Consider the following 27,601-nt stretch of genomic DNA (forward strand, 5'->3'; position numbering starts at 1 on the left):
TGAGGATGTTAAAAAAAAGTGTATGCACTAACAAAAATGTGCATTCGTTATGTGATTCCAGACTTACATACCTAAGAAATCAGTAAGCATTTCTGAAGCCGGGCACCAGTGGCTCACATCTGTCACCCTGGCTGGTGAAGAGACTGAGATCTTAAAGCCAGCCTAGCAGAAAAAACTCCTATCTCTAATATCACCAAAAAGCTGTAAGTGGAGCTGTGGCTCAAATGGTAGAGCACCAGCCTTGAGTGACAGACAGTATCTAAGACCTGAGTTCCAAGCCCCACACCAGCACGTGGGTGCACACGCACACACATGCGTGCATAGACACAAAAACAAAAAAACAGAAAAATTGAAGAACCGTTGTCCGAGTCTTGAAGTCAGAGCTTGGGCACTGTCCTTGAGGTTTTGTGTTCAAGGCTAGCACTCTTCCACTTGAGCCACAGCTCTAGTTTCAACATTTGGTTGGTTAATTGGATATTAGAGTGTCATGGGCTTTCCTGCCTGGGCTGGCTTTGAACCTTGAGCCTCAGTACTCAGCCTCCGGAACGCCTATAGTATCACATGTGTGAGCTCCTGGTGCCAGCGTGAAGAATCCATTTTAAGGCCCTGGAGAACTTGATGAGTAAGTTATGTGAGGCTGTCTTCCTACACTACTGTAGAAGCCCAGGAGATTTCCAGGGCTCACAACAGAGCCTCAGCAGTGAAGCAAGGGGGCCGCGCTTACCCTGGTGCAGGCTTCTTCTGTGGCGGGCGGCTGGGTGGCTGGGGCGGCAGGGGCGGGGGCTTGCTCTGCCCAGCCCCAGGCTGGGAGGGCTTGCTTGGCTGGCTCAAGGCTTCTAGCACACCAGGTGTCTTGGCCACAGGAGGGGGTGGCGTAGAAGATAAGGGATCTGCAGAGAGAAGAGAGGAAAACAGGGTAAGCCTCTCTCTTGCACTGCTTGCCCAGCCTTGGCAGCATGGCACCTCCTCCAGCAAGGGCTCCTTTCTAGCATTCCTCCTGAGCAATACCTGCTGCCATGTCTGCGCTCACCTCGGAAACTGTAAAGGGAGAAACAGGGGCTCCTGTCTCACCCAGTCAGGAAGCACGAGCCTCGACTACAATGTTCTGCAACCTGTGTGTGCTCAGCCAGCATCCCAATGGGGATATCCAGTGGGAGGCTGGCACCATCTTCAGCCATTGGCTCTGAGAAGACTGGGGGCTGGGTGCCAGGCTTAGCTCTGCCCTGGGGAGCTGAGCCTTCATCCTGAGGCTGTGCTCCACTTGAGCAGGGCCAGATTGTTCACAGTCTGAGAGGAGCAAGGCCAAGGGTTTCATTATTATCTGTGCTTTACAGACTGCATGCTAAGCCTCAAAGAGGCAAACTGGTTTTGCCTAGTTGGCACATGTGGTAAAAAAAAAAAAAAAAAAAAATGGAGTTAAGTTCGGGGCCAGAGCTTCCTTTGCTCCATTCCTCCTCTACAGAACCAGTCCTCATTACAGGTGGTAGGTGAGCTGCTAAGAGGGACGCAGGCACAGGGCTGGCCGGGGGGAGTGAGGTCTTTAGTAACCAAAAAGGGACCCCGGGATGGGGAAAATGAAGGGATTTAGTTCACAGTCTTTCCTTCTCCATTTTAAAGGACAAGTCAAAAGGCTGCCTATCCCACATCATCTGGGGGCATGCCACACTGAGAGGCAGGAAAGAACAGGCTGTTGGCCTGCGGCGAGTTGGTCCTGTTACTGCTCTAACCAGCATGGAAGGTCTCCCAAGAGCCCGCTGACATGAGTCTGGCTGGCCAGCACGACGGCGGAGGCAGGGAGGCTTTGTTTTTGAATGGTTTGAGGAGTCTCAGGTGCTGTGCAGGCAACTCAGCCTAGAACTCCGCAACCTCTGGAAACAGGACTCCAGAGCCCAGGCAGAGCTGGAGGCAAGCTCCGGCAGCGTCCAGGACGCTGTCACTGACCCAATAAATGGTACTCAGCTCTGCAGCAACGGTAAGGCTCCTTCCACCACTGTTCCCAGGCTTCTAGGACTTCCAACCACAGGTTGGCACTAAGAAGAACACGCCAGATTATGGTCATAATAACAGTCCCCAAATATGGAGAATCATCTCATGACTTAAGGAAATGGAAGCTCTGGGGTAGTGGGCAGAGGAGGATAAATACTGCTCAAATGCTTCGCAAGAAAATAAAGTAAGCCATCTTGGGGATACACAGAGGAGCTTGTGGGGGGAGGTGGAAGGGTTGGGGGCCATGGAGGCCACTTGTGTGTAGGTGTGCAGGTGGCAGCTGTCTCCCCAGATGGCGGCCAACAGTGCCCCCTGCCTTCCAAATCTACATGGCCCACTGGCGAGAAAGGAAAAGGAAAAAAACGTACTGGTAGATGTCACACGAAGAGGGGGCAGCGGTGGGTGGACAGCTGGCGGATCTGACGAAGATCGCTGCCTGCTTACAGCGTCCACACTTACAGAGTTTGTCTTCCACAAGGTGTTAGCTGAGAAGGAGGCTGTCTGAACTAAACCCACACGCACGCAACACAGGCAAACACACGCATGCAGACACACGCATGCACACACACAGAACAAAAACAGAAACAAAACACTGCGTTATTGATCCTCTCACTTACAAAAAGGTCAGTATGACCCTTCTAGAACAGCAAATAGAACCCTGAACCTTACTTTTGTCTGGCGTATCTGGAAGGCAGATACAGATAATGCACTAAACCAAAGACGCTCCCGAGAGCATTGTCAGCTGGCATTTTCAATTTAATGGTGAAAGTGTCAAATTCCTGGTCTTGTTTCTCAAAGCTACTATTTTAAAAGAACAATGAATCAAACTAGGTATTTCCCCTAAGCACATGCAAGTCATGCTCACCCCTGCCCTCCCAGAGCGTCCTAGGGTCAGGGGCAGAGGCCACTGCGAGGGGGGTGGGGGACCACGCTTGAGGAGATGGCGTTCTCTGAACTGCCTTCCAACGTTTCTAGCCCGAGGCTGGCCCAGATGACCCAGCAGGTTTGGGAGCTCTTCAATGAGATGGGATTGCCCTGCTCACAGTCCTTCCATTGCCACACGAAGCCCTGAACCTTCTCTCTCGCTTGGATGTGACCCTGTGAAGCAGCTGTGCACAGGCCTCTCACTGCCAGGCCAGACACTGGTCAGCAGAAAGCCTTTGCACCTCCTCCTCTGGGGAGCAGGGTCTGCCCTGAGTCTGAGACACACCGTGTCACCTTTTCTACCCATCTCCACACCAGATGTGGACAAGCAGGGACTGAGAAGGAGGTGGCAATCCGCTTCACCTCACGAGGAAATAAAGCTAAACTGAGCACTGGTGGCTCATGCCTATAATCCCAGCTACTCAGGAGGCTGAGCTCTGAGGACCACAGTTCAAAGCAGCCCAGGCAGGAAAGTCTGTGAGACTCTTATCTCCAATAAGCTCGTCAGAAAAAGCCAGAAGTGGAGCTGTATATAGCTCAAGCAGTAGAGCTATCGCTATCCTTGAGTAAAAAGATCAGGAAGGAGCCTGGATCCAGAGTTCAAGTCCCAGGACAGGCAAAAACTTAATAATAACAATGATAAAAGTTAACGAGAGGAATGGCAAAAAGAACAAGAAACTACAAATTCGTCTGCCCATCTTATAGCATCCAACTGCAAAACCAAGTCTCTCCTCCATGGCTCAATCAGCTGGCACAGAGTCCTACTGAGCATGAAGATGCCCGGTCTACCTAGGCCCTTCACAATTGGTAGCCATCTCCAGGAGCAGGGCAGAAGGGTCTCAGGAAGGCCCTCTAGGGCTTGCACCGTCTTGGCTAGCCCGGGGAAGGTGAGCAGAAGACGAGTGCGCCTTCCTCCCAGGCATGGAGAGGAGGGTATGGAAGGGGCTTGGCACATATACTCAGTGTGTGCTCCAGAGGCTGCTGAGGGCAGGTTTGTCATGACGTCTCTGGGCCTGGGTAACTGGGGAGGGCCTGGAAACAGCCAGGCCAGCAGGCAAGGGGGAGCTCAGCCATACTGCCAAGGACTGAGCATGTGATAGCACGCCACTGTCTGCTCACCACTCTAGCTGGTCTTCCAGCCATCACCTTGCTTCCCTTCCCAGCTCTCAAGGGCAGCGTGAGTACCATTCGTGCTGGGAAATCTACACCATCAGCAGTCATGGAGCCTGGGCACAACTCTGTAGAAGCCCTTGTCTTTCCCAGCCCCCCACAAAGCCCGAGCATCCCCCTTGTCCTGGAAAGCCCTGGAGGCCACTACGGGACAAACTATTTGACGTCCCCATCTGTAAAACATTTCCGTATTTATAAACACGACAACAACAACAACAACAGAACCACCTTTAAAACCTGCACTGAGCTGTCTGGACAGAACTGAGCACTGTCGGCTTTCTGAGCTGAGCAGCATCAGGAAGGAACAGAGACAATTTTTCTTTTTTTTTTTTAAATAATGAAGCTGAGCACTGTTCTCCAAACCAGTATCTTTTCTTCCTTCATTTCACATGCACCAATAGAGATAAGAAGTAATTGCAGATACCATAGAAGGCCCAGAAGCAGAAAGAGGAAAGAAAACAGGAAAAGTCAAGACATGAGGAGGGTAGCGAGTCAGAAAGGTAGACAGAGATCCTGCCGCTCCTAACCCACACGTGGCCCTGGCTTGTCAGGGTGGCTCTGCATTAACCAGACCACACCTCCGCCAGAGTAAGAATTCAACCAGTATCTCTACCACCATGTATTGGCATCTTAAGAGTAAAAGAATTCCTGCAGGAAGAAACGGACCCATCAATAAAACAACTACAAGATAAATAACCCCAAATGTCACCCGTAAAGCTGCTATAGTTTCCCCCCACCACACACACACAAAAGCTCTGAACCACCCCCCCCTCCACACACACACATACTATTCCCAGGAGACCACCGAGTTGCACACCTTTGCCAAGGTTCCGGGGTGGGAGTGGGGGGGCACTGGTGGTGCCGGGGGCGGCAGGCTGGGATGGAGGCGGGCTGCTGCTCAGGATGGCTCCGTAGGTTTCATTCTGCAGGAGGCTGGGCACAAAGCCCCGCTGCTTGTCCTTGGCAAGGTTTGTGGCATCCCTGGCCAAAGATCCGGCATTGGGCTGGAGCTGGCTGGACCCCAGCTGGTAGAAGCTGACCGGCCGGTCCTCCCGCCGGTTGGGACTTGGCTAGAAGAAAGTTGTGAGGTGGAGATATGGTTTCTGGTTGTGAGAATGTCATGTGTGTACCACTCAGGTACACATCATATCCCATGTACACCTCACGTGTGCCACTTCTGCTCAGTATGGGCCCATCTAGACTCCCAACTGGGACTTAAACTGCTACATGACAGCCACAGGATTTTAAGACACACTCTTGTTGCGTCTTGTAATTGAGGCACACACACACACACACACACACACACACACACACACACACACACATACACACACACACACATACACACACACACACACAGCCAGGGCATACAATTCTCCATTCTGATGATTTCAGAGAATCCATTCCATCTCAATAACCAGAGTTCTCCCCACCACCTCCACTCTGCTCCCGGGCTGGCCCCTCGTACACACTGCCTGTGGCTTAGGCTTTATGCTCAGGTGGCTCCATCTGGCCAGCCACGCTCAACCTCCAAGCTGTGCTGGGCAGATCAACGTTTTCTCCCAGACTCCTAGAAACTCTGGTGGTTCCTCTAACCTAGGAGATAGCAAATCCTGGCCTTTGGGTTCCCACGGCCTTCAGAAGGAAAGTTTCATGGACTCACAGCCTGCCCACCATTTCATACTGTCTGTGGCTGCTTTGAGCCATTCTGGATGAGTAGCTATAATAAAAATAGAAATTTGCTAGGCGTTGGTGACTCGCACTGGTAATCCTAGCTTCTCAGAAGGCTGAGATGTGAGGATCGCAGTTAGAAGCAGCCTAAGCAGGAAAGTCCATGAGACTCTCATCTCTAATCAACCACCAGAAGACCAGAAGTGGTGCTGGGGCTCAAAGTGGGAGAGTGCTAGCCTTGAGCAAAAAAGCTCAGTGAGGAGCCGGGAGTGTGGCCTAGTGGTAGAGTGCTTGCCTGGCATGCATGAAGCTCTGGGCTTGATTCCTCAGTTCCACATACACAGAAAAAGCCAGAAGTGGTATGGTGGCTCAAGTGGTAGAGCACTAGCCTTCAGAAAGCCCAAGGACAGTGCCCAGGCCCCGAGTTCAAGTCCCAAGAGTGGTAAAACAAAACAAAAAAAGCACAACGCTGGAATTTTAGGGCTGTAGGAGTGGGTTATGTGGTAAAGTACCTGCCTAGCTAGCATGAGGCTCTGAGTTCAGTCCCCAATACAACAAACACCCAGAAACATTAGATTATGAGTAAAACATTTACTGCCTGGCCCTTTAAAAGTATGCTCACCCCTGTTCTACCTGAAGGTAGTGTGCTGTGTGTCACTGGAAAACCACAACTCAGGTAACTCAGATCCAGATGGAAGCACCAGCTTCCGCGTATGTAATTAGGACCTGGACTCTCCTCAGTATCCCCCTGCTTCTCTCCTGAGGTGTCAAAGGCCTTCCCATTTCTTTCAGGACAAAGCCAACAAGGCCTATGGCGTGTGGACAGGAGCTGGAGGCAGCAGGAAGCAGGGGGACAGATGGCCCCCAAACCTACGAGATCAAGGAATGCACAAAGTAACCTGACTGTCTTTTCTGTAAAACAGCTTCAGCCTCCCTTGCAGGCCAGGATGCACCTTGCGCTAAGCGAAGCTCAGCAAACCTTTACTTACTATAGGCCCCCTGCACTGACCTGCAATTTCTCGTCCACGTCATCATCACTCTCATCCAGGTCCTCGTGGAGCAGGCGCCATTCATACTCGACATGCACATGAGAATTAAACCTTCCAGACAAGGCCTGGGTCAGCTGTGGAGAAGGAGCCACCGTCATCGCTGCTACCTGTCATCATCTGGGCGGGGTGGGCACCACAGGCAGTGCAGACCCACTGAGGCATAAGACCAGGGAGGAGGGCTCGGTCCAAGGCAGGCTCATTTAAATCCTTGGGTCTCAGGAAAGCCCCTCCTCCCAGTCACTCACAGGATAACCTTGACATTCACACCTGCAGTGCTAGCAAGTGCTTTGTAAACTGCTAAGGACGGTGCACAGACAAGGGGTATTTGGGACCTGAAGGGAGGCAATCCATCCAGAAGTACCAGCTTGTAAACTTCACCTTAGGGGAAGGAATATGTTCATTGTTAACTCAGCTTTCTATGACACTAGTCACCGAAAATAAAGTGAAGCCCAACAGAAAATGGGATGAATGACTATGTCCTCAATTCACCCAAAGAAAGTAGATGGCTACTTCTCTCCTCTGAATGTGCTGAAGTTAATTCATGACACACAGTGTAGAGGGTCACCACAGCATTTTACACTTCCTAGAGCCACAAAATAACCCTATGCCCCAGGCAAGAGCACGCCCCACCATTCCGAGTCTGCTGACTCACCCCTACAAGGAGAAAACTATGCCATGGTCAAATATTAAATGAGTTAATGAAGTGTCTAGGATATCCTACACGTGTACAGCATTTATTATTAATAGCTCTATTGACTAGACACTTAAGCTGGGCCAATTACTTTACAGAGCTCCACAATAATCCTCACAACCTCCTTTGCAAAGTAATGGAATGGACTCAATTCACTAACTGGAACAGGTTGGGGGTGTGATGTCTTCCTCGGCTGCAGTGGGCACAGCCTTCTGCAAACCTAGCCCTGCAGACTCCACAGCAACTTGAGGTTCCCTGCACTGTCCACACCATCTCTCTTCACACAGAAGAGGACAATGCCAGGAGATCACAGGGTTTGAGGTGGAGGAACAAAACAGGAAGGCCAGCCTGGCATGCAATAAAGAGCCTGCTCTCGGGGTCCCTGAGCGCAGGAAGTGGCTGCTCAGCCTCTGTTCAACTTGCAGCACAGATAACTCAAGTTCACGTCTCCCACCAGGGGGTGCTCCTGCTCTGCAGACCTCCGTTCCTTCTCCTCAGGTCAGACATGCTGCCCCACCCTGGAGATCTGCTCCAGGGAGATGGGCCCTGCCAAGGCTCCCCTCCAAGGGGTGGCCTTCACTGCTGCTGCCCAAACAGTAGGGACTCACCAGCTCCTCACAGTGGTCATGCCTGAGGCGCTTGGCAATGTCCAGCGGCGTCTCTCCTGACTCATTTGCTAGATGTCGAGAGGAAAGGAGACAAGGCAAAACGCAGTGTTATAGTCTGGCTGTGAAATATCCCTGCCCACGATAGACTTGGTTCTTTGCAGGAAGCAGTGCTGAGAGGTGACAGCTCCATTGGGGTGGCAGCCTCATCAAGGGAGAAATCAGGTGGGGGCCGGGCAGCTGTTAAAGGGAGTGTCTCATCTTCCCCTCCACCCCATCCCCTGCTTCCTGGCTACTATGAGGAGAGCAGCCTCCTCCTCTACCACGATCCTGCCTTGGCTCAAGCCAAGAGCAAAGGAGCCAGCGGACCTTGGAATGAAATCTCTGAAATGGAGAGCCAACACAAATCTTTCTTCCACAAAGTTGGTTTTCTCAAATATTTCGTCAGTTACGGAAAACTAACCAACCCATCTAGCAAGGGTCTACTTTGTATGGTCAATGTGGCTGAGATACAATAATGTAGTCTATAAGAAACTGAGCACAATTTATGGACCCACTAGGTAGGACCAGGGCAGGGCTGCTGGCCAGAGTCTTGGGACTACACAGGACACAGCCAAGTGGAGAGGCTATGACTTTAAAAGACAAGCTTTGAGCTGGCTCAGGAAATAAAACTGCTAAAGCAGTAGTAATTAAAATCAGCATCTAAACGAGACAGGCGACTGAGGAGTAAAGCTGTGGGGCCTCAGCTGCTCACCAAGAGCAGGGCCCTGGCTTGTGCACCTGAACGAGATGAGAAAACTTGTGTTTTCTTCTATGTAAGTCTCCCTCCATGAGGGACGATTATTAATTTTTAAATTTTCATTGTTATTATGAAGGTGATATACAGAGGAGTTACTGTTCTGTAAGTCAGGTAATGAGTACATTTCTTGTTGGACAGTGTCCAACAAGTGTGATTAGTTTTTTTAAAAGAAGCACAGCTCTGAGAGAGAGCTGTTCTGCTGTGCCTTTTTCTGTTTCCCCTTTGCACAACAGTTCTCTCCAAATATTCCAGGAATCATCAGCTACTAGATGCCACAGCCACTGTCAGCAGTTCAGGGCACAGGGACAAAGCTGGGCAAGATCAGGGTCCCTCATGTGTAGAAGCGTAAATAAGTGGAGGGACAGTGACAGTATCTCTCCCAAGTAAGCCATATATTACGCAACGCCAAGTAAGGGGCTCAGTCTGATCTCAGAGCTGGTGAGGTCACCATTCCCAGGATCTACACCCCAGACAGAGGGTATTGCTTGTCAATACACAGACACAGGAGTCCTACAGGACAGGCTGGGAGAAGACCAGGGTAGCCCATGCCCACACTGAGTGCAGGCCAGATCACTCACCTATCTCGATGGAAGCCTTTCCCCTCAGGAGCAGCTTCAGGCACTCAGCATTGTCAGTCAGGCAGCAGTAGTGAAGGGCCGTGCTGCCCTTGCCTGTCTGCTTATCCAGGTTCCCACTGGCAGCACAGAGAAAGAGAAAACACAGTCTTAGGTCAGAGGACTGAGTGCTGTACTACAGGGAAGGGAATGAGGGCATGTGAATGAGACAGGCCACCAGCACTCAGAACCCACGAATGAAGAATTCTCTCACCTGTCACCACAGAAGGTGAGGCAAGCCACCGTCCATCCCCCGTGTGGGGCCCTGGCCTGCCCACAGTGCTTACTGTCCAGCTCACCAGAGGACAGACCACTCTTTTCTGTTTATTACTTAATGTTCCCACCAGGGATGGATAAACCACTTTTCTAGTCCAGAGTCTGGTGGCTCCTTCATGGTCCAAGTGGGAAAACATACTTCATAAGAGCCCCACATCTAATAAAAACTAAAGCTAGGACAGCTCCTTCACACTGCATGTACTGCAGCTGTGAGACAGCCATGCATTGCACCGTGCCATCAGCACCGAGGAACAGATGGTCTTGTGCCAGAGACAGACAAGCAGATGCAGAAGTGAACTTGGGCAGTGACCACTGTCCCTGGAGGAGAATCAGCCACAGTTCAATGTCAGGAAAAGCCTTCCTTTCCCACTTCTAATTCTTGGGGAAATCTTGGCCTCTATCACTGAGCTATTCCCCACCCCCAGTTGGAATGTCCTTTTCTAATCCATTCTCTACCGCTATCTCCCTTCTATCCTGGAAGGAAAAAAAGCCTATTTTTCCTTTTCTGTCTCCCACTCTGAAAAATGGACAGGAAGGGAAGCGAGAATGTTTATCAACCATCCACAGAGCCCTTGCCTCAGGTTTGGAGCAGGGCAACTCTTCTTTGCTGTGCAGAAGGTAGAACTCGGGGCTTTAACCTCAGTAGCTTTTGGTCAGCACCTCTCTGAACCATGATCAGCAAGTCACAAGTATTGGGGTTCTGGAGTTAGGCCCTCAGCCGCCCCGGGCAGGGGACATGCATGAAACAGCATATACTGAACCACAGGACCCCTGGGTTTGGACTTTGGGGACTGAGCACGCCTCAAAAGGCCTTTTCTGGTCAAAGTATGGAATGAGCTTCTTCACCCAAAGCGCCCATCACCTGGGGTTCAGGTCAGCCCTGCCTGGGACCAGTGGCTACACAAGGCTCTTTACTCACGCCACCCATCTCCACTGCTGGGAACATGGCCCCTGTCAAACGTGACAGGGTGGAGTCAAACAAGGTCTGCTCTCCAGGGCTCAGAGGTCCACAGCAGCGGCTCCTGGTGTCACTCAGAGTCGCACATTCTAGAGGTCTGGAACTCGTAGATGCCAACCATACCGAGCCCTGATCTCCCACTGCTGGGCTCTTGGAAGAACTGGGATGGACTGCCTTGCATATGGCAGCATAGTGTCTGTCCCATAATCCATTCACCACTCCCCCCCCCCCCCCCCCGCAAATACACGAGCATCCTGGCAACCGAGTTCAGGCAGAAGACAGCACCTGCTCCCTTCCTTGGAACACACCCTTCATCCACACCCACCTGTTCTGAACCAGGAAGTCCACAATGTGAAGTGAAGTGCGGTCCATGGACCTGACGGCAAGGTGGAGGGCCGTCTCGTCAGGCTCCTGGAAAACACACCAAGGCATTCCGGAGTCCAGCAGGGCATTCAAACAGTGGGGTCACCACGTGGAACCGTATGATGCAGCTCATCTCCCTAAGCCCTTCCTCCTCTCTTCCCCAAACCTCAGCCCCTCGAATCTTCACAGACCAGAAGGAACAAATTCATCAGACCTGACTCCTCCTTATTCCGTGGGAAATAAAGTCAGAAACTGGGGGGCCACAGAGCCCAGCCCTTGTGGTCACTATGTCCCCTGTCCCTGCATCAATGGCATGAGATGTTGCCTACAAGTTAATGTCCTATTCAAAGCATCCAGAAGGTTTCCCCAGGCCTCCGACACTCCAATTCCTCTCCCTGCTGCTGGAGTCAAAGAAATGTGTTTTTAAAGCAAGTTCGGGTATCTTATTCTGCATTAACAGAGTAAGCTATGGATGTAAACTACCACTGCAGCTCTGAGGGTAGGTTCAGTAAATGGACAAATGGAGATTGTTGCAGGCAGGCATGTAGGTTGACAAAGAAGAGGAAGCATGGGCAGAGGGAGCTGCCGCCTCTCCTCTGCCCCATCCACCCTGTTGTGCTGTCCTTTAGACATGGCACAGCACAGTGCTGTACTCCACCCTGGACTGTGGCTCGCGTTCTCCCCAGAGAGAGGGAGGAACAGAACCCTGTGGCCTGTAGGGCACTGGCCCACAACTAGGTGTGTGCCAGCCAGCCGGAGAAAGATGTCACTGCTCGGCGATGTCCTTCCTCACCGAGTTTGGCACAGGCCTGAAAAGACTCAACTAAGCACCAGAAAGGGACAAAACAAGTCCTACCAAACTAGCCCTGGGAGGCCTTGGGCCCTGAGTGCGCCTGGGGGGATGTGAAGGGAACAGGGGAGCTGCCAGCTCCTTGGGGCTGCTGCTCAACGGCAGGCCTGCTGCTGAGTTCCCTCGGGAAGCTGGGCGGCTCCTCCCCAACCCCTTCAAGAGGAGGCCACTGCCCCATCCCCTGATCTTGCACTTTTATAAGCAGCAGCCACTCTTACATGTCCATTGGCCAGAGGAATTTTTTCTGTAAGGTCCACACCATCGGCATACGCTTGGAGTAATCCAAAAATGTCTCTGGTTTTCACGGCCTCACAAAGGCTGTGGAGCTTCGCCGCATTATCTGTATGCTTTTTCCTCGAGTATCTCCTCTCGATGTACTTGGCCACAATGTAGTCCTTCCTTGCATTCCTGAAACAAGAGCCAGGCAAATCATGAAGGCTCTCCATGCGATCCATCCCTCACTCCTCATCTCCAGTCACCTTAGAAAGCCTGCCTGCGCTCCCTCGCCATGCCGGAGGCCACATAACCAATGGTGGTGCATCCCATCCAAGGCTTCCAGGAAGCCTCCGGTCTCCAAAGGTAGATACACCAAAGCCCTGTCCAGGCGTCCTGGATATCACCCAGTTAAACCATAAGGCGGCCAGCAGAGGACCATCTGCTCATGGTCTGACTGCCTGCTCCAGCCACTCGTGAAGTCCTGAGCTCTGACCTCACCATGCCATCCCCACCACTCCACCCCACCCATCTTCCCCTGGGCATCCTCTGCTGTAACCCACACTCCCCCCAATGCCATCCCTGGGCTAGCAGGGCGCACTGCTCCAGTCTCTTCCTGCTGGTATGCCTGGCCAACCAGCAGGGCACACCCGCCTTGTGGGCACTGTGCCTGGCATAAAAGGTGCTTACTGTCAGATGAACCAACTGTGCTTATTATCTTCTTCTTTCCCGGTCTTTAAAATGGTACTGTGCTCGCACTCTACACCCTACTTAAAGAACTTGAATGGGGTGGGGGGGTGCACAGAGGTGCCAGGGTTCAAGTCCCACTCGGAATATTGGTAGTTTGAACTTTAAACAGATTTTATTATCTTCAGGCATCAAATTTTCTTATTTATAAAGAAGTTATGGAGTGTCCGGATAGTGTCAGAGCACGTGAGTTGCCGTCTAGGTAGAACATAGACTAGTGTCTTCAGCCTCTGAAAAGTGCTAGCGAACGTGAAGGAGGGAGGGCGAGGAAAACAGCTGCTCACTCCTCAAAGCACTGCTCATTTGCAATTCCAGCAACAGAAAAACAAGCAGGCTAAGTGCTGAAGAACTTAGGAGTCAGAAGTGTCACAGCATAACCCCAGCCGCCACTCCCTGAGGACCGGACCTCAGGGGAAGGTCCGCAGGGACAGAGCAGTCAGCAGGCACGAGGCTCCTGCCATGTCCCACTAGGTGACCATGGCAAGTGGGGTGACTGCACCTGTGGGGGAGAGTTGTGGCCCTGTACAGCCCCCTGACCAGGCCTGCGGCAGGAGTGAGGCAGCCAGCACAGCATCTTGGGGCCACCAGCTCTACCTCCTGTGGCTGTCACCATGAATGAGGAAATGCTCTGGTGGCCAGGCACGCAGAAGTCATCAGGCACCACTCACGGCCCGACCAGGGTTGAGCCCAGCTCGTCTACCCTGCTCACTCACCAAGTCCTCAGCAGTACGGGGACCTGGCTCTTATGCACTGGGTTCGGGCATGAGCTGGTCAGTGGGCAACTCTAGGCTTTCAGGGGAAGGGAGGGACTCGAGCCCAGAGAGAGCCACATGGCTGGCTTCCTCCTAATCTACCATCCAGCTCTGCGCCTCTCCTTTCTATCCCCAGGCTGCAGGGAAAAGGAGATAGATGGCGGGAGCTCTCCTCTGCCCTCACTGAAGGCCTCCTGGAGTACTTTTCTAAACCCGACCTGCAGACCACCCAGGTGGTTTTAAGATGAGATGCTCTGTTCCCAGAAGCCAGGATCTGGCGGTGAGCCAGGAGACCTGATAATCTCAGTGTTCACTGGAGGTTGAGAGCCCCTGCCCACAGGACCCGTCCTCTCCAGACGTGAGGACGCGGTGGGCACACACCAGACCTGCTCCTGCTGGCCGCACTCCTCACATCCTCATGGCACGAGGGCTTGTGGTGTCGGTGCACCTGCAGGCCTTCCTCAGCCTGCCCCGGGCCTGTGTTAGAAAGCTTGTCCTGTCCCTTGGAGGTGCCCACGCCTGAGAAAGGAACTCCTGTCCACCAGGCATCCCAGGAAATAAACCAAGCCAGGGTGGGAGGACATTGCTCCACAAACCCAGACCGAACACCGACTGACCATGGCTCTTGGACAGCCGGAGCCTGATCCTCTGGATGGAGAGGCTGCTCTACTTGAGCAGCAGAGTTTCACAGAGTGGAGATTCCACACCTAGACGCTGTGCCCTGGCTCCTCTACTCATTCTGTGTCTCTCATTTCCAGCCCCAGCCTGTGACCTGCGGAGCCTAACCAGCCACAGAAACCCCTGGATCTGAACAGATACCATCTGGATGCCATGTGTGTGGGCAGCTCATCCAACGAGCAGTGAGGCCCCTGTGAGATCAGCATTCAGGACTTACCCATCTTTAATGGCTGTGGAGATCCACGCATTCCCCTCTCCCCATCTCCACACTGGGAACTGAAGACAGGGCCTTGCAAATACAAGGCAAGCATTCCATCCATGTGGGACATCCAGAGCCTCTTGGGTTTGGGACAGAGGGTCTCACCATATGGTCTGGGCTGACTGTGTACTCGAGATCCCCTACCTCACTCCTGATGGAGGTGCTATGGTGGCAGGGGCCACAGCAACTGATTCTTTCTCTTTCCATGGATTATACATCTGTTCTGAGGTCTCAGTGCCCTTAAAGACGGCTTCGACCCGGACCCATACATGGCAGGATCTGTGTAACCCATACCACACTGTGGTGCTGTGGAGGATCAAGCTGTGAGTGCACTCTCCTTCCTTTTTACCTACAGGCCGAGGCCTGGGGGGCGGGTGGTGAGCTCCACAGAATGATCCATCTGCTGTTCAGTAAGGGCTTCCAAGGGCTTCCCTTTGCTTGTTCTGGACACAGAAAAGGCGTTGGCCCTGTGAGCAAGCCTGGCCTCTGGTGGTCTACTCAAACATGCCTGACACCCCCAAATCCATCTGGGGCTTCCACAGGCCACTAAGGGGTGTCTCTGGTTTCCTCTTCAACAGACTTATCCACAGATGGTGTGTTCAGAGATAAAGCTAGAAACAGCACATTCCTTTCTATCTAGAAGCAACATATTCACTAATTGAAAGAGGAACAAAGTTAGGGCAATTTCTGACTTGTCGATTTATTAAATATTTACTGAACTCCACAAACAACATATTGTGGTGGGAAATATAAACAGAAGGAATATAAATTTTTCCAATCTAGGTGAAACCTAGGTGTAAGTAAGGCAAAATGTTTCAGAAGAGGGAAGAATGTGGGGGGCATTTTATCCCACCACACTGGTCACCTACCCTTCTCTTGAGAAAAAGACGAGTGTCCACACCTTTCAGAGCAGAGTCAAGGGTGAGGGAGGGAGCATCTCAGTACAGACAAAACATCGATATAGAAATACTGCAGATAGAATTCATTTTTATTAGCATCTGCTTTTCTAAAGTTTACTTGGCACCTAGAAAGAAATGATTTACTACGTGCTTTGTTCAAGGTGAAGGCAGATTACAGCCTTTCAGTCAATGAGAGATGTACAAACAGAAAGAAGTATCAATTAAACGGCTTTCACTATGTCAACACACCAGCAATGCATGCCATGACGGCCCTGCCACTTACTAGACAGATTCTCCTGCTCTCTAGGAACAGCTCGTTCACACCTGGTGAAGTTCCACAGAAACTTAGCTGGAGGGGCCCTTGTTAATGTCAAGGCAAGTGGAGAAAGGCCTCTCACCCACCAGATGAAGAACACAGCAGCCCAGTGCCTCTAGGCAGTATGCAGCCCTGTGCTTTCCTCTTTTTTTTTTTTGCCAGTCCTGGGCTTGAGCTCAGGGCCTGAGCACTGTCCTTGGACTTTCTCAAGGCTAGAGCTCTACCACCTGAGCCTCAGCACCACTTCTGGCTTTTTTCTATGTTTGTGGTACCAAGGAATTGAACCCGGGTCTTCGTGCATGCTAGGCAAGCACTCTACCACTAGACCAAACTCCCAGCCTCTTTCCTCTTTTATACTAGAGGAAACTGGGACTTGGGCTCACAGCAATTCCAGAAGCTGTCCCATTGGCACCGCTAAGCACTGGGCTGACGATGGCCCTGCTTTCTTCAGAGACTCGAAACACAGACATTCCAACCGTGAATGTGCAGAGAAATGCTGTACAAACATAGCTGACTTTAACCCAACACCTCCAGCCGGTCCACTGGAGGACTGAATATCTCCTCCTCTTCCGTCAAGAGTGCAACCGAATGCGCAGTCCTACGGCCCCGACAACGACGTGGCTTCACTAAGGGCTCGTACAAAACCATCTGCTCAACAAACTACTCCAACAAGCCATTACGTCTCCGTGTCCATTTCAGGCTTAGTCTAAGGAAAGCACTTCTTGTTTTAAACTTTTTCTTATTTCCTTTGTCAGAGAGTGCATTTGGACGCAGCCACACCATTCCAATGCAGACACTGTCTCGCACTACCCTGGACACCAAGCTCTTGTTTTCCTTCTGCCTCAATCACACCTACCAGGTAAACATCCCTAAGCCCTACTACAGGAAGGACAGGCCACTGTATATTAAAAAAAACAAAACCACTGGAGTCTTAAGGATCAGGACAGGCAGCAGAATGACCTGATGCCTCCCAGTCCACCCCAGTGCAGATGAGGTGACTCACATTTTGATAAAAGGGTGTGGAAATCCCTACTGTATGTGCTGCCCCAATGGGCCAACTGCATGGATGGTAAGACATAACAGCTTTGCATCAACAGCAGAACACACACAAAACAGATTTTTTTTTTTCTTTTGCAAGTCCTGGGTTTGAGCTCAGGGCCTGAGCACTGTCCTTGGACTTTCTCAAGGCTAGCACTCTACCACTGGAGCCTCAGCACTACTTCTGGCTTTTTTCTATGTATGTGGGGTACCAAGGAATCGAACCCTGGTCCTCATGCATGCTAGGCAAGCACTCTACCACTAGGCCAAACTCCCGGCCCCCAAAACACAATTTTTTGAAGGAAACAAGACATTCCATACCTGCAAGGGCACTGGCAAGGAAAGCAGCGTGACTGCAGTGTGAACACACGCATCTATGTTGACTAGTCAGCCTCTCAGTGGCTTGGAATTCACACAGAAAGCAAAGATGGGAAGATGACCAGGGAAGATGACCAGTAGCGGACCCCCCCCAGACCACACACCCGCACCTGCAGGGAGCAAGACTCCCCGCCACACCGCCACACACAGGGGCTGCGAAACTTGCCTCCCTAAAAGCCAGCCACACTGCATTTGCATTTGGACACACAGAAAGGTTAAAAATATAAAAAGAGAAACATCATGAAGAAGCAAAAAGGAACAGCTGGGACTGGTGGCTCCCATCTGTAATCCTAGCTATTCAGGAGGCTGAGATCTGAGGATTACACTTCAAAGCCAGCGCAGGGAGGAGCATCTGTGAGGCTTGTCGCCCGTTTACCAGCAAAAAAGGCGTAAGAAGAACTGTGGCTTCCAGCATTGAGCGAAAAGAAAATCCAAGGCACAGAGCACAGGCCCTGACTTCAAATCCCTAGTAAACTCTCTCTCTTTCTCTCCCTCCCTCCCTCCTTCTCTCCCTCCCTCTCTCTTTCTCTCACTGGCAACAACTGACATAGCCCCAACATGCTAACCCACTTCAGGTCAATCTTTCTGTCATTCAGAAAATGAGACCAGCCAAGTGCAATACTCACATGTCACTGCCAGGGTTGGGTTTGACTGAGTCCTCAGCTGGTAGGCAGCACTCCATGATCTCATTAAAGCCTGCATTCCCAATATTCTTGGCAAGCTGAAAAAAATGAAAGTCTATTTCAGGGTATTCAATTATTAATGTCTTCCACTGCAGCCCGGTACTCACATATCTGATGATTTATTTAATGGCCACTAAGAAATAGAGCAATAAAGCAGTTTGTCTCTAATTAACAGGGACAAACCCCAAAGCCCAAAGGTATCTAAAATGACAGACGTGGTGTACCAACCCTGCCTCACAAACGCACACCAACTCCATGGACACACCAGACACAGAGAAGCAGGATCTTGGTGATTGTCTTGATGCTCTTTCCAAACACCTGCACTCCTACACAATAGGTCTACTCCCTGCCCCAACTTCTGTATGGCAGGAAAGGACACAGCAGGAAAGACACGGCCCAAGAGGCCAAAACTCCATCACTGGTGGTGCAGTTTAGGCAGGTGGGTCCAGAGGACACCAACCTTCCAGGGTTGGAAAGAGAAAACAATCACCAACAGAAGCAATAAAAATGTCATGTGTTCATGCTAAACCTAAGGGCTATATGTAACCATTGATCACTTGACTAGCTGAATATAAAGTAACATGTTTTAATTTAATGGTTACTGAATACCAGGCACTGTGTAACTTGATACCTTGACAGCAAGGCAACTGTCTTCACTGAGTGATGAGATAATGACCAGAAGCTCCTGAAGAGCAAAGACTTGCCCTAGACTTACCCTGCCTCAGAGTAAGCTTCCAGGTCAGATTTGTGCATGTATGTATCTGAGCGTGGTGCTGTGTGTTCACTAAAATAGAATTTAAGACTTAGGCCTCCTGTATGCTGAGCAAACTGCTGCATGCCAGCCTCCAAATCCGATTTTTTAAAATTAATTTTTAAAACCATTATTATAAAGGTAATGTACAGAGGAGTTAGAGTTATGAAAGCCAGGTAAAGAGTACATTACTTTCCAAGTCAGATTCTTCACTATTTCATGAAACAAGACAGAGAGACTTGATAAGACAGAAACAACATGAGGCAGGAAAAAAGGACCCATCTGGAGCCTCCTGAGGATGGAGACATCATGCTTACTTAGGTCAGGAAAACAGCCACCTTCCACAGCATTCAGCGTGTGTGTGTGTGTGTGTGTGTGTGTGTGTGTGTGTGTGTGTCTTAAGGGCTGGGACAAGCAGGAGCTCACAGCAAACAGCAGGGGGCCACATTCAGCGTGTGTGTGTGTGTGTGTGTGTGTGTGTGTGTGTGTGTGTGTGTGTCTTAAGGGCTGGGACAAGCAGGAGCTCACAGCAAACAGCAGGGGGCCACATTCAGCGTGTGTGTGTGTGTGTGTGTGTGTGTGTGTGTGTGTGTGTGTGTGTGTGTGTGTGTGTGTGTGTGTGTGTGTGTGTGTGTGTGTGTGTGTGTGTGTGTGTGTGTGTGTGTGTGTGTGTCTTAAGGGCTGGGACAAGCAGGAGCTCACAGCAAACAGCAGGGGGCCACAGAAGCCAGACCAAAGCTCCAGGAAGTTTGGGATGGGGTACAGCAAGCATCCTGCCCACTATTTCCACGCTTCCACAGACAGGGGCGTCCATGACTGTGGCTTTCTTCAGCTTGTTTGACTCATGGGAGGGGAGAACCCAGAAGTGAGGAAAGCAAGACTCCCCTGACGCTGGTTTGTGTGACTGGGCCTTCTCCTCCTCCCCACTCCTGTCACACCACAGCCAGCTGGGCAGTGCTCTGGTACCCAGCCAGGGGTTCTAGACAGCAGTCACACAAGTATCTTCTACCACCCCTTCCTCCCCCCACATGGAAACTATGCAGCCAACTGGGCCTCTGCCCACAGCAGTCTGCTTCTGGCCTCACTGTCTATGGCAGGAAATGAGACTATTGCTCATGAGCTCTGGAATAATGGCAAAGTGGAAGGCTCCAACAGCAAGAGCACCCCTGATGTACCTAGGCATAGGCACCAGATGCAGGAGGGCTCAGAAACCAGGGAGCTTCCAGTGAGGAGGAGCATCTGGGGTGCAGGAAGGAAGTCTTCAGGTAACACTTTCATCTGAGCCCCGAAATCCTCTCTGACATAGATGGCAATGCCCATACACGTTTAGGTGTTCAATCCTCTCATGACAGGGTTGTGGCTGAAGGTTGGCACACGTCAAGGGTCTGGACTATAAATGCTGTTTGACGCATGCATCAGGCCTCATGGGCCTGTTTTCAAGGAGTTCTTGCTTAGGTCAGACATAAAGCACAAAGTCGGGAGCATCACTGACTAGGTGAGAGCAGCTGGTGGCTGGCTTCTCACAGCCCCAAGCAACTGCTTTTCCTTCCCAGCCCAGTTTCCGTAGTAGAGAAACAGCAGTGAGGTGTCCCCTCCCCCACACCTACTCCTGTCAACTGGCTGTGCACTGCTTAGCTTTAGGGTCTGACAGCTTGGTAACAGCTGCATGAGAAAGCAGAAAACACTCGAGTCAGAGCCGAGTCACAGACAAGTCAGCCTCTTGACATCTGAGTCACAACATATCAAGCTTTCCTTATTTATTTTTATTTTTTATTTACTTATTTTTGTTGGTCGTGGGGCTTGAACTCTGGGCCTAAGCACTATCTCTGAGCTCTTCAGCTCAAGGCTACTCCCCTACCCCTTGAGTCACAGGGCTCACAGACTTGTGCCCGGGCTGGCTGTGAACCATGATCCTCAGATCTTGGTCTCCTGAGTAGCTAGGATTATCGGTGCCCAGCTAAGATTTCCTTATTAATTCCACTTAGGATCGGAACACAGTTCATATGCTACCAGTACAGTGGGACTAGGTATAACCAGAAAAAAGTCAGTGCTGAAATAATGATCTTCTGTGTCAAGGAAATTTATCTTTTAAAAGTATGCTTGCCTTGGGAGTTTGGCCTAGTGGTAGAGTGCTTGCCTAGCATGCACGAGGACCCAGGTTCAATTCCTTGGTACCACATACTTAGCCAGAAGTGGTGCTGAGGCTCAAGTGGTAGAGTTCTAGCTTTGAGAAAGTCCAAGGACAGTGCTCAGGCCCTGAGCTCAAGCCCAGGACTGGCAAAAAAAAAAGTATGCTTGCCTGTGAGTAGGTTTCTGAAAGCAAATTCACTGAAAATCTAAGCCAGTTGCTTAGTAAAGCTAGAGTTATGAGATGACACAACTTTGCAAAACTAATCTAATCAGTACCTCACCTAATCAAGTTCCTTTTCCGTAAGTGAGAATGTTTCTAAACACAGACTTCTTAAAAGGAAGGAACCAGCTACCTTCATGGTTGCTGCTGTCCACACAAAACAGAAAAACGCGTGTGCTCTGAAAACAAGGCAAAAATAATGATAATTTTTCTGTGCCACTTCTGAGTTTTGAACGCAGGGCCTGGGTGCCATCCCTAGGCTTGTTTGCTTAAGGCTAACACTTTACCACTTGAATCACTGCTCCACTTCCTGCACTGTCATGAACTGGATGTAAGAGTCTCACAGACTTCCTGGCCCAGGCTGGCTTTGAACTGCAGTCCTCCAATTTCACTTTCCTGAGTAGTTGAAAGTGATCGGATGGGGGAAAAAATACTTACAAACATTCGTCTAATAAGAAGACAAGACAAAACCCAAAATACAGAAGTCAAACAACTCCACAGCAAGAGAATAACCTTATTAAGACATGGGCAAAAGATCAAAACAGGTATTTCTCAGAAGAAGAAATACAAAGGCCAACAAGTATCACAAACCATCAGGGAAATGCAAACTGAAAAAACAGCAAGGCATCGCCTCATATTTATAACCAGGCCTTCTAGCATCACAGTGGGGGGGGGGAGCACCAGTGAGGAAGGGAGGAAAGAACCCCTACCCTCTATAGTACTACAGCCACACAGGAAAACAGTAGATAAATTCCCCCAGGTCAGAGAGATCTGTGTGTATCTCATCTATATATGTATCCACTACTGACTACATACTCAAAGGATTAAGGGCAGTCTACCCAAGAGACATCAACACTCCCATGTTTACTATAGCCTTATCCTCAGTCCACCAATGGATAAATGTACAAAGAAAATGTGGCACATATTCATAATAGAAAAAAGAATGAATATGTATCATTCTTTACCACTTAGATGAATCTGGAAAGCATTATGTTAAGTAAAATATGACAGGCTCAGAAAGACAAATATCCTCTGAACTCATTTATCCATGCAAAGTGAAAGGTGAAACTCACAGAAGCCAAGGGCAGAACAGAAGATGAGAAGGGCAGCACAGAGGTTGGTCAAAGGACATACAACTTCAGTTAATCAGGATGAATAAATAAATTCTGGAGATCTAATGTAGAGCACAGGAAGTATGGTTGCTAATAACCACCACTTAAAAATTGCTAAGAGTAGATTTTGTGTTCTTACCACAAAAAAAAGAAGTATAGGAGATGATGGGTAAGTTAACTAGCTTGATTTAATCATTCTACCAAGTATACAATGTATCAGAACACCCAGTTATAAACTGCAATACAATAAAAATTTTAACAAAACCCTGTAATTACAGCACATTACCCTTAGACACAGGCTGTTATTTTCCCCCATTGATCATTGTTTTGCCAGCCCTGGGGCTTGAACTCTGGGCCTGGATACTATCCTTGCGCTTTTTGTGCTGAAGACTGTGCTCTACCACTTGAACCACAGTGCTTCTACTGGCTTTTTCTGAATAGTTTCTTGAAGAAAAAGAGTCTCATAGAGTTTCCTGCCTGAGCTGGCTTTAAACCTCGGCTCTCAGATCTCAGCCTCCTGAGTAGCTAGGATTACAGGCAGGAGCCACCAGCTCAGGCTCCCACTGATCTTTACTAACTTAAGAAGTCTGGCAGGGCCAGGAGTTTGGCCTAGTGGTTAAAGTGCTTGCCTAGCATGCACGAAGACCTGGGTTCGATTCCTCAGAACCACATACATAGAAAAAGCCAGAAGTGGTGGTTGAGGCTCAAGTGGTAGAGCTCTAACCTTGAGAAAGTCCCAGGACAGTGCTCAGGCCCTGAGCTCAAAGCCCAGGACTGGCAAAAAAAAAAAAAAAAAAAAAAAAAAAAAAAAGTCTGGCAATATCTGCTACACAAAAAAATTTATTGTGATTAACAGGTCAGCCAAAGGGCCTGGCACCAGTGCCCCTTTGAGCAGGGAGGCCCACACACAGAACAGATATCCAGGGGAGAGCTGGTGGCTATCATACAGGCCGGAGGCACGTGGGTTAGGCACGTGGGTCATTCTCTGAAAGTACTGTTAAGATCACCTTAGAGGGGGATGTGATGAAGATAGTTACTATTGTGTAGCTTTTACTGTGTGCCAGACATAATTCTAAACACACACAAATAAAGAAGGGGGAGTGACAGGATGTCAGGAAATTCTTTGTTCAGGCTTCTGGTTGTCTAAGCAAAATAAACAACCCAGATGTTTTTAAAATGGCTTGATATTTCTATGCTTTACAAATGAATACTCATGCTTCACTGAGAAGGGCTGAGAAATGGTTTTGTGTTTGGAACATCATGGAGGAAGTCTTAGAACAGAGCATATGGGGGCTGGGGTGAAATACAGAGGGTCACTTCCTGTGAGCCCTGTCCAAGCTCAGTGGCAAATCCTATAAGGAAGCAAGCCCCATACATACCCGGGCCTTTCTCCTTTTGCTTTTCTGATAATCACCGAGGAAAAGAGGCCTAGAGGAGAAACAGTATAAAACTGCGGCAGAAATTAGAGTTTGCAAATAGCTGCAGGCATTAATGAACAAGGCTCTGCCTGGCTCCTCGTGAGTAAGAGATAGTCATGCACCTTCGGGAGACAGAAAGAGTGGTTGGCATGAATGTGCGGTTCAAAGTTACTTTATCATTGGCTCCTCTGGACCTTCTCTGGTGCTTTCCCTTGCAGTAGGCAATGGAATTTCACAGATTGTGAATCCATTTTCGAGATACATTTCCACAGTCACAGGCTGGAGTCAACTTCTGATCATTTTGGGAGCCAACTGTCACATTGTCCTGGTGCATGTGTGACACAGCCCTTAAGCACACCTATTAAAATTTATGCCGGAGCTAAGGAGCTCAGGAGCCAGACACTGAAAACCCAGCATTTGGCTGGACAATCAAGAGGACTGCCCGTGGTCCAAAGTGAGACCTTGTTTCAACAAAACAAACAAAGCAACAAAAACAAAAGTCTCTCACCATTTTCCTAATGACTTTACTATTATCTATGTTCAGCGTGTTTCTATGCTGAATACGGCACAGAAACATGGCGCTACTGAACCTCTCTTCTAGATCCACATACAGGGGCTCAAAATTGCCCGTGCCAGATCTATTTACACTACAGGAAGAGGCAGGCTGCTGGAGACCGGCTACAGGGAGGAACAGAGGGATGTTTACAATGCTTATCACATGGCAAGACAGCTCACCCCAAATGCCAATTTACATCCCAGCTCCTCAAAATTTAAGTGTGAAGCTGGGAACCAGATGACAGGGGCTGACGTCTCAAATCTACCATTATAACAATAGGTATACAACCCTGAGCACAGGAGAGTATTGCAACCCCGATTTTCCTTGGTAAGGAAGGTCATTGGGCTGTTGTAGAGAGCAAATGAGCTAACACAAAGTGCTTAGTACAAAATGATTATCTTACTACAAATACCGAGTGATTCCCCAGCCAGAAGCAAATCCATAGAAGGAAGCTTAGTAAACATACTGTGCTGGCTTCTAATCTAAGCCCAGGACCCAGAGCAGCAACCTGCGTGCACATAGCTCTCCTCAATGCAAGCTGTATGTACCTTTAGGTCCACAGCAACCATCATTCATAGCCCAGAGGGCATGCAAGGGTCTTGCGGGGTCTAGCTTGACTTTTTATTTTTATTTTTTTTTTGTCGGTTGTGTGGCTCGATCTCTGGACCTGGGCACTGTCCCTGAACTCTTCAGCTCAAGGCTAGTACTCTACCACTTGAGCCACAGCACCACTTCCAGTTTTCTGGTGGTTAATTGCAGTCTCACCGACTTCAGTGCCTAGGCTGGCTTTGAACCGAGATTCTCAAATCTCAGCCTCCTGAGTATCTAGGCTTACAAGTATAAGCCACCAGTACCTGACCTCTGGCTTGATTTTAACCTTAAGTAACCATGGATATTACGTGATATATCAACATCTACTCTAGCTTCTCCCAACTCCATCTCCCAAAACCATAAAGAAATTCCTTAGGAAGACTGGAAGGTTCCCACAAGATAGTTCACACCCCTAGAACGCACAACTGTCAACAAGATTGATGGCTCCCACAGGGGAATACTGAGCATGGTAATTGCTGTTGGCTGGGGTTATTGCTCTTGACATTAAAATCAATGGCAATCAATATCCACTTACTATTTACTGTCCAATACCCAGCTACCTCAGGAAAAAGATTTCAGTAGTGTACCCTGATTAACTCTGACACATTGTAGGATCACAGTCCCCAACGCTACACCTGCTTCACACATGCTTCACTCTCCTCTTTCCTCCAACACGGGCTTCCGTGTCATCACTGACTCAAGGATGAGAGCCACCTTTTCTTTCTTTCTTAAAGAAAATTAGGACCAGCTTAATCACGCCATCATCCTTAACTTTGCTTCAGCAGCATCTTACTCCAGTCTCAACGCTCCTTTGTTTGGCTTCACTTTGCTTTGCATTTAATGTTTGCAACAAGAAGTGCCCTCAACTTACTAGCTGAGAGTGAAAATTATCAATGAGTTTCTTATTACCCGAACCCATCTGTCAGTGTAACAACAACCAGCCCACTGAAATTTCGAGAAACCAAAATGGACTAGAATGTAAAAATAAAATCAGCTTTTTCCTCATTTAATTCCAATCCAAATCCAATCACCAGCAGCTCAGATGTTCCCAGGACGTCCAAGGTGAGGGACTGCATTCTGGAGTAATGAACCCCTAGTTCCCGGTGGATCCCAGAACACTCGATGCAGGTCAGAATGCCCAGGTTGGTGGAAAGCCACGTGGGATCTGCCGAAGAGAACAGACAACTTAGAGCTCACTGTCAGAACAAGGTAGGAGGCAGAACTTGGGTCCTGAATAAGCAGAGGATCGAGTTTTCAGTATGAGGATATATTTGAGCTGCAACATAGCTAAAACCTTTCAATCATCCATAACCAAGAACACTCAATCCACAAACAGGCAGACACTGGTTCTCCCTCCACTTCCCTCTTCCTCCACTGCCCCATTCCATTTAAGTGATAGGTACTCTGAGTAATCATCAAGTTAAGTTAATCATCAGAAAATCCTTCTGTCATCTATGGGTGCAGGTAAACTCAGCCCATTCTGCTGTGTTCACCTTTGGGCAGGCACAGGAGCTTCAAAATGGGTATATCAAATTTTTACAACAACCATGTTGTCTTAGGACTTTAGAACAAGGTACATTGCTATGGCTTCCTAAGTATAAAAGTATTTTACCATCATTACCTTTTTCAAGAAAGAGTATAGTTCACTACATACCACCTACTACCTCATTCTCCTTCCACCAACAATCCAAGACAAAATATAGTCTTTGGGAAACCAGGAGCCTAATGGCATTTCTCAATTGCTTTGGTTGCTTTTTAACAGAAAAACAACCAAATTCTTGTGATAAAAGAATGTCAAGACACTGACTATTCTAGCCAAGTCACAACCTTCTCAGTTTCCAAATATTCCAGAAAGAATTCCATCACTTTCCATTTAATTATAATATATGATCCTTAAACTTTAAAGTACCACCTGCTATAGTCAATAATACTGTACTCTGTATTCGTTAAAATAAAGCCCCTGGTGCTGTCTATCAAAATACAGATAGACATGTCCTTGTCATAAAACCTGACAGGTAGGAAGGACCTGTTTCTGCATTTGGCAGAAAGGAAAACTGGCTCTTCGAGGGCCCTTGCGTAAAAGAGTACTAAAAATTACTTTGTAAATTCTAGAAAGTAGGACAAGGAGGCCTCGGTAAACGCTAGGCAGGTACCATGTGCCTGCAGCCTCTCAAAGCCCCAATGAGACTGAATGACCTTGAATTCACCCTCACTGCGTCCTTCTGATTTCATTTCTCAAAGAGCATTGAGCCATTTCCTCTCCACCCTTCTGATTTCAGACAGCTCTGGGGCCCAGCAGGTCCGCACACGGTTCATTAAACATTTGTGTAATGGGATGAACTCAGGCTGAGCTGCACTTAATTTCATGTTTGAAATGAAAGTGAAAATCAATGGGTGGATTGTGAGAACCAGATCGGGATGTGAATGCCCTAGAGCCTGGGGTGGAGTGGGGCCCGGGGGTCACCTGGTGCCCCGCAGTCACAGCACACGCCATTGCCTGTCATCTTCTGCACCTCCGAGATGATCTCCTTGGTCAGCTCTTGGACTATGTTATTTTCTCCAGTATTGTCATCTCCTTTAAATGCGTTGTTCAATGCTTCTTCCTTGCTGTTTTGGAGCACAGACATCCATCTAGACAGAGCGGCAAATGTGACTTCCAAGAACCACAGCCAGGTCCCGCCCCTAGCCCTACCTCTACAACTCACATCTGACATTCCTGTTCATCTTCTGCTTGAAAGTGGTACGTCCGGTCATCTGCACGGCAAGAGGAGACCCATCAACAACTGTGAGCCAGACTGGAAGCCGTACGCAACACCAGGGGAGAGTGGTATATCATCATTCTCAAGAATCATCTTAGCTTTCTGCCAGGGAATGAATGGTTTTATGCAAGCACTCCCTCAAGTC

General features: G+C 49.3%; 1 protein-coding gene across 4 annotated transcripts in view; it reads right to left on the reverse strand.

Moving 5' to 3' along the window:
• Asap2 (ArfGAP with SH3 domain, ankyrin repeat and PH domain 2) overlaps positions 1-27,601 on the reverse strand; it is a 141,923-nt gene that overhangs the window by 8,408 nt on the left and 105,914 nt on the right. For 2 of the 4 annotated variants that reach the window (XM_090337480.1, XM_090337478.1), the window contains exons 13-24: positions 27,403-27,451; positions 27,162-27,328; positions 25,729-25,862; positions 17,863-17,957; positions 12,175-12,364; positions 11,069-11,154; positions 9,474-9,589; positions 8,100-8,167; positions 6,761-6,874; positions 4,898-5,150; positions 2,355-2,492; positions 725-890 (exon numbers count right to left, since the gene is read on the reverse strand). In XM_090337480.1, the coding sequence (XP_090193606.1) occupies positions 725-890; positions 2,355-2,492; positions 4,898-5,150; positions 6,761-6,874; positions 8,100-8,167; positions 9,474-9,589; positions 11,069-11,154; positions 12,175-12,364; positions 17,863-17,957; positions 25,729-25,862; positions 27,162-27,328; positions 27,403-27,451 (1,576 nt within the window). The remainder of the gene's footprint in view (positions 1-724; positions 891-2,354; positions 2,493-4,897; positions 5,151-6,760; positions 6,875-8,099; positions 8,168-9,473; positions 9,590-11,068; positions 11,155-12,174; positions 12,365-17,862; positions 17,958-25,728; positions 25,863-27,161; positions 27,329-27,402; positions 27,452-27,601) is intronic. The other 2 variants (XM_090337482.1, XM_090337481.1) reach the window with 1 other exon arrangement.

Source organism: Megascapheus bottae, chromosome 7 (assembly GCF_031878675.1).
Source record: "Megascapheus bottae isolate mThoBot1 chromosome 7, mThoBot2.hap1, whole genome shotgun sequence".
Taxonomy (NCBI): domain Eukaryota; kingdom Metazoa; phylum Chordata; class Mammalia; order Rodentia; family Geomyidae; genus Megascapheus; species Megascapheus bottae.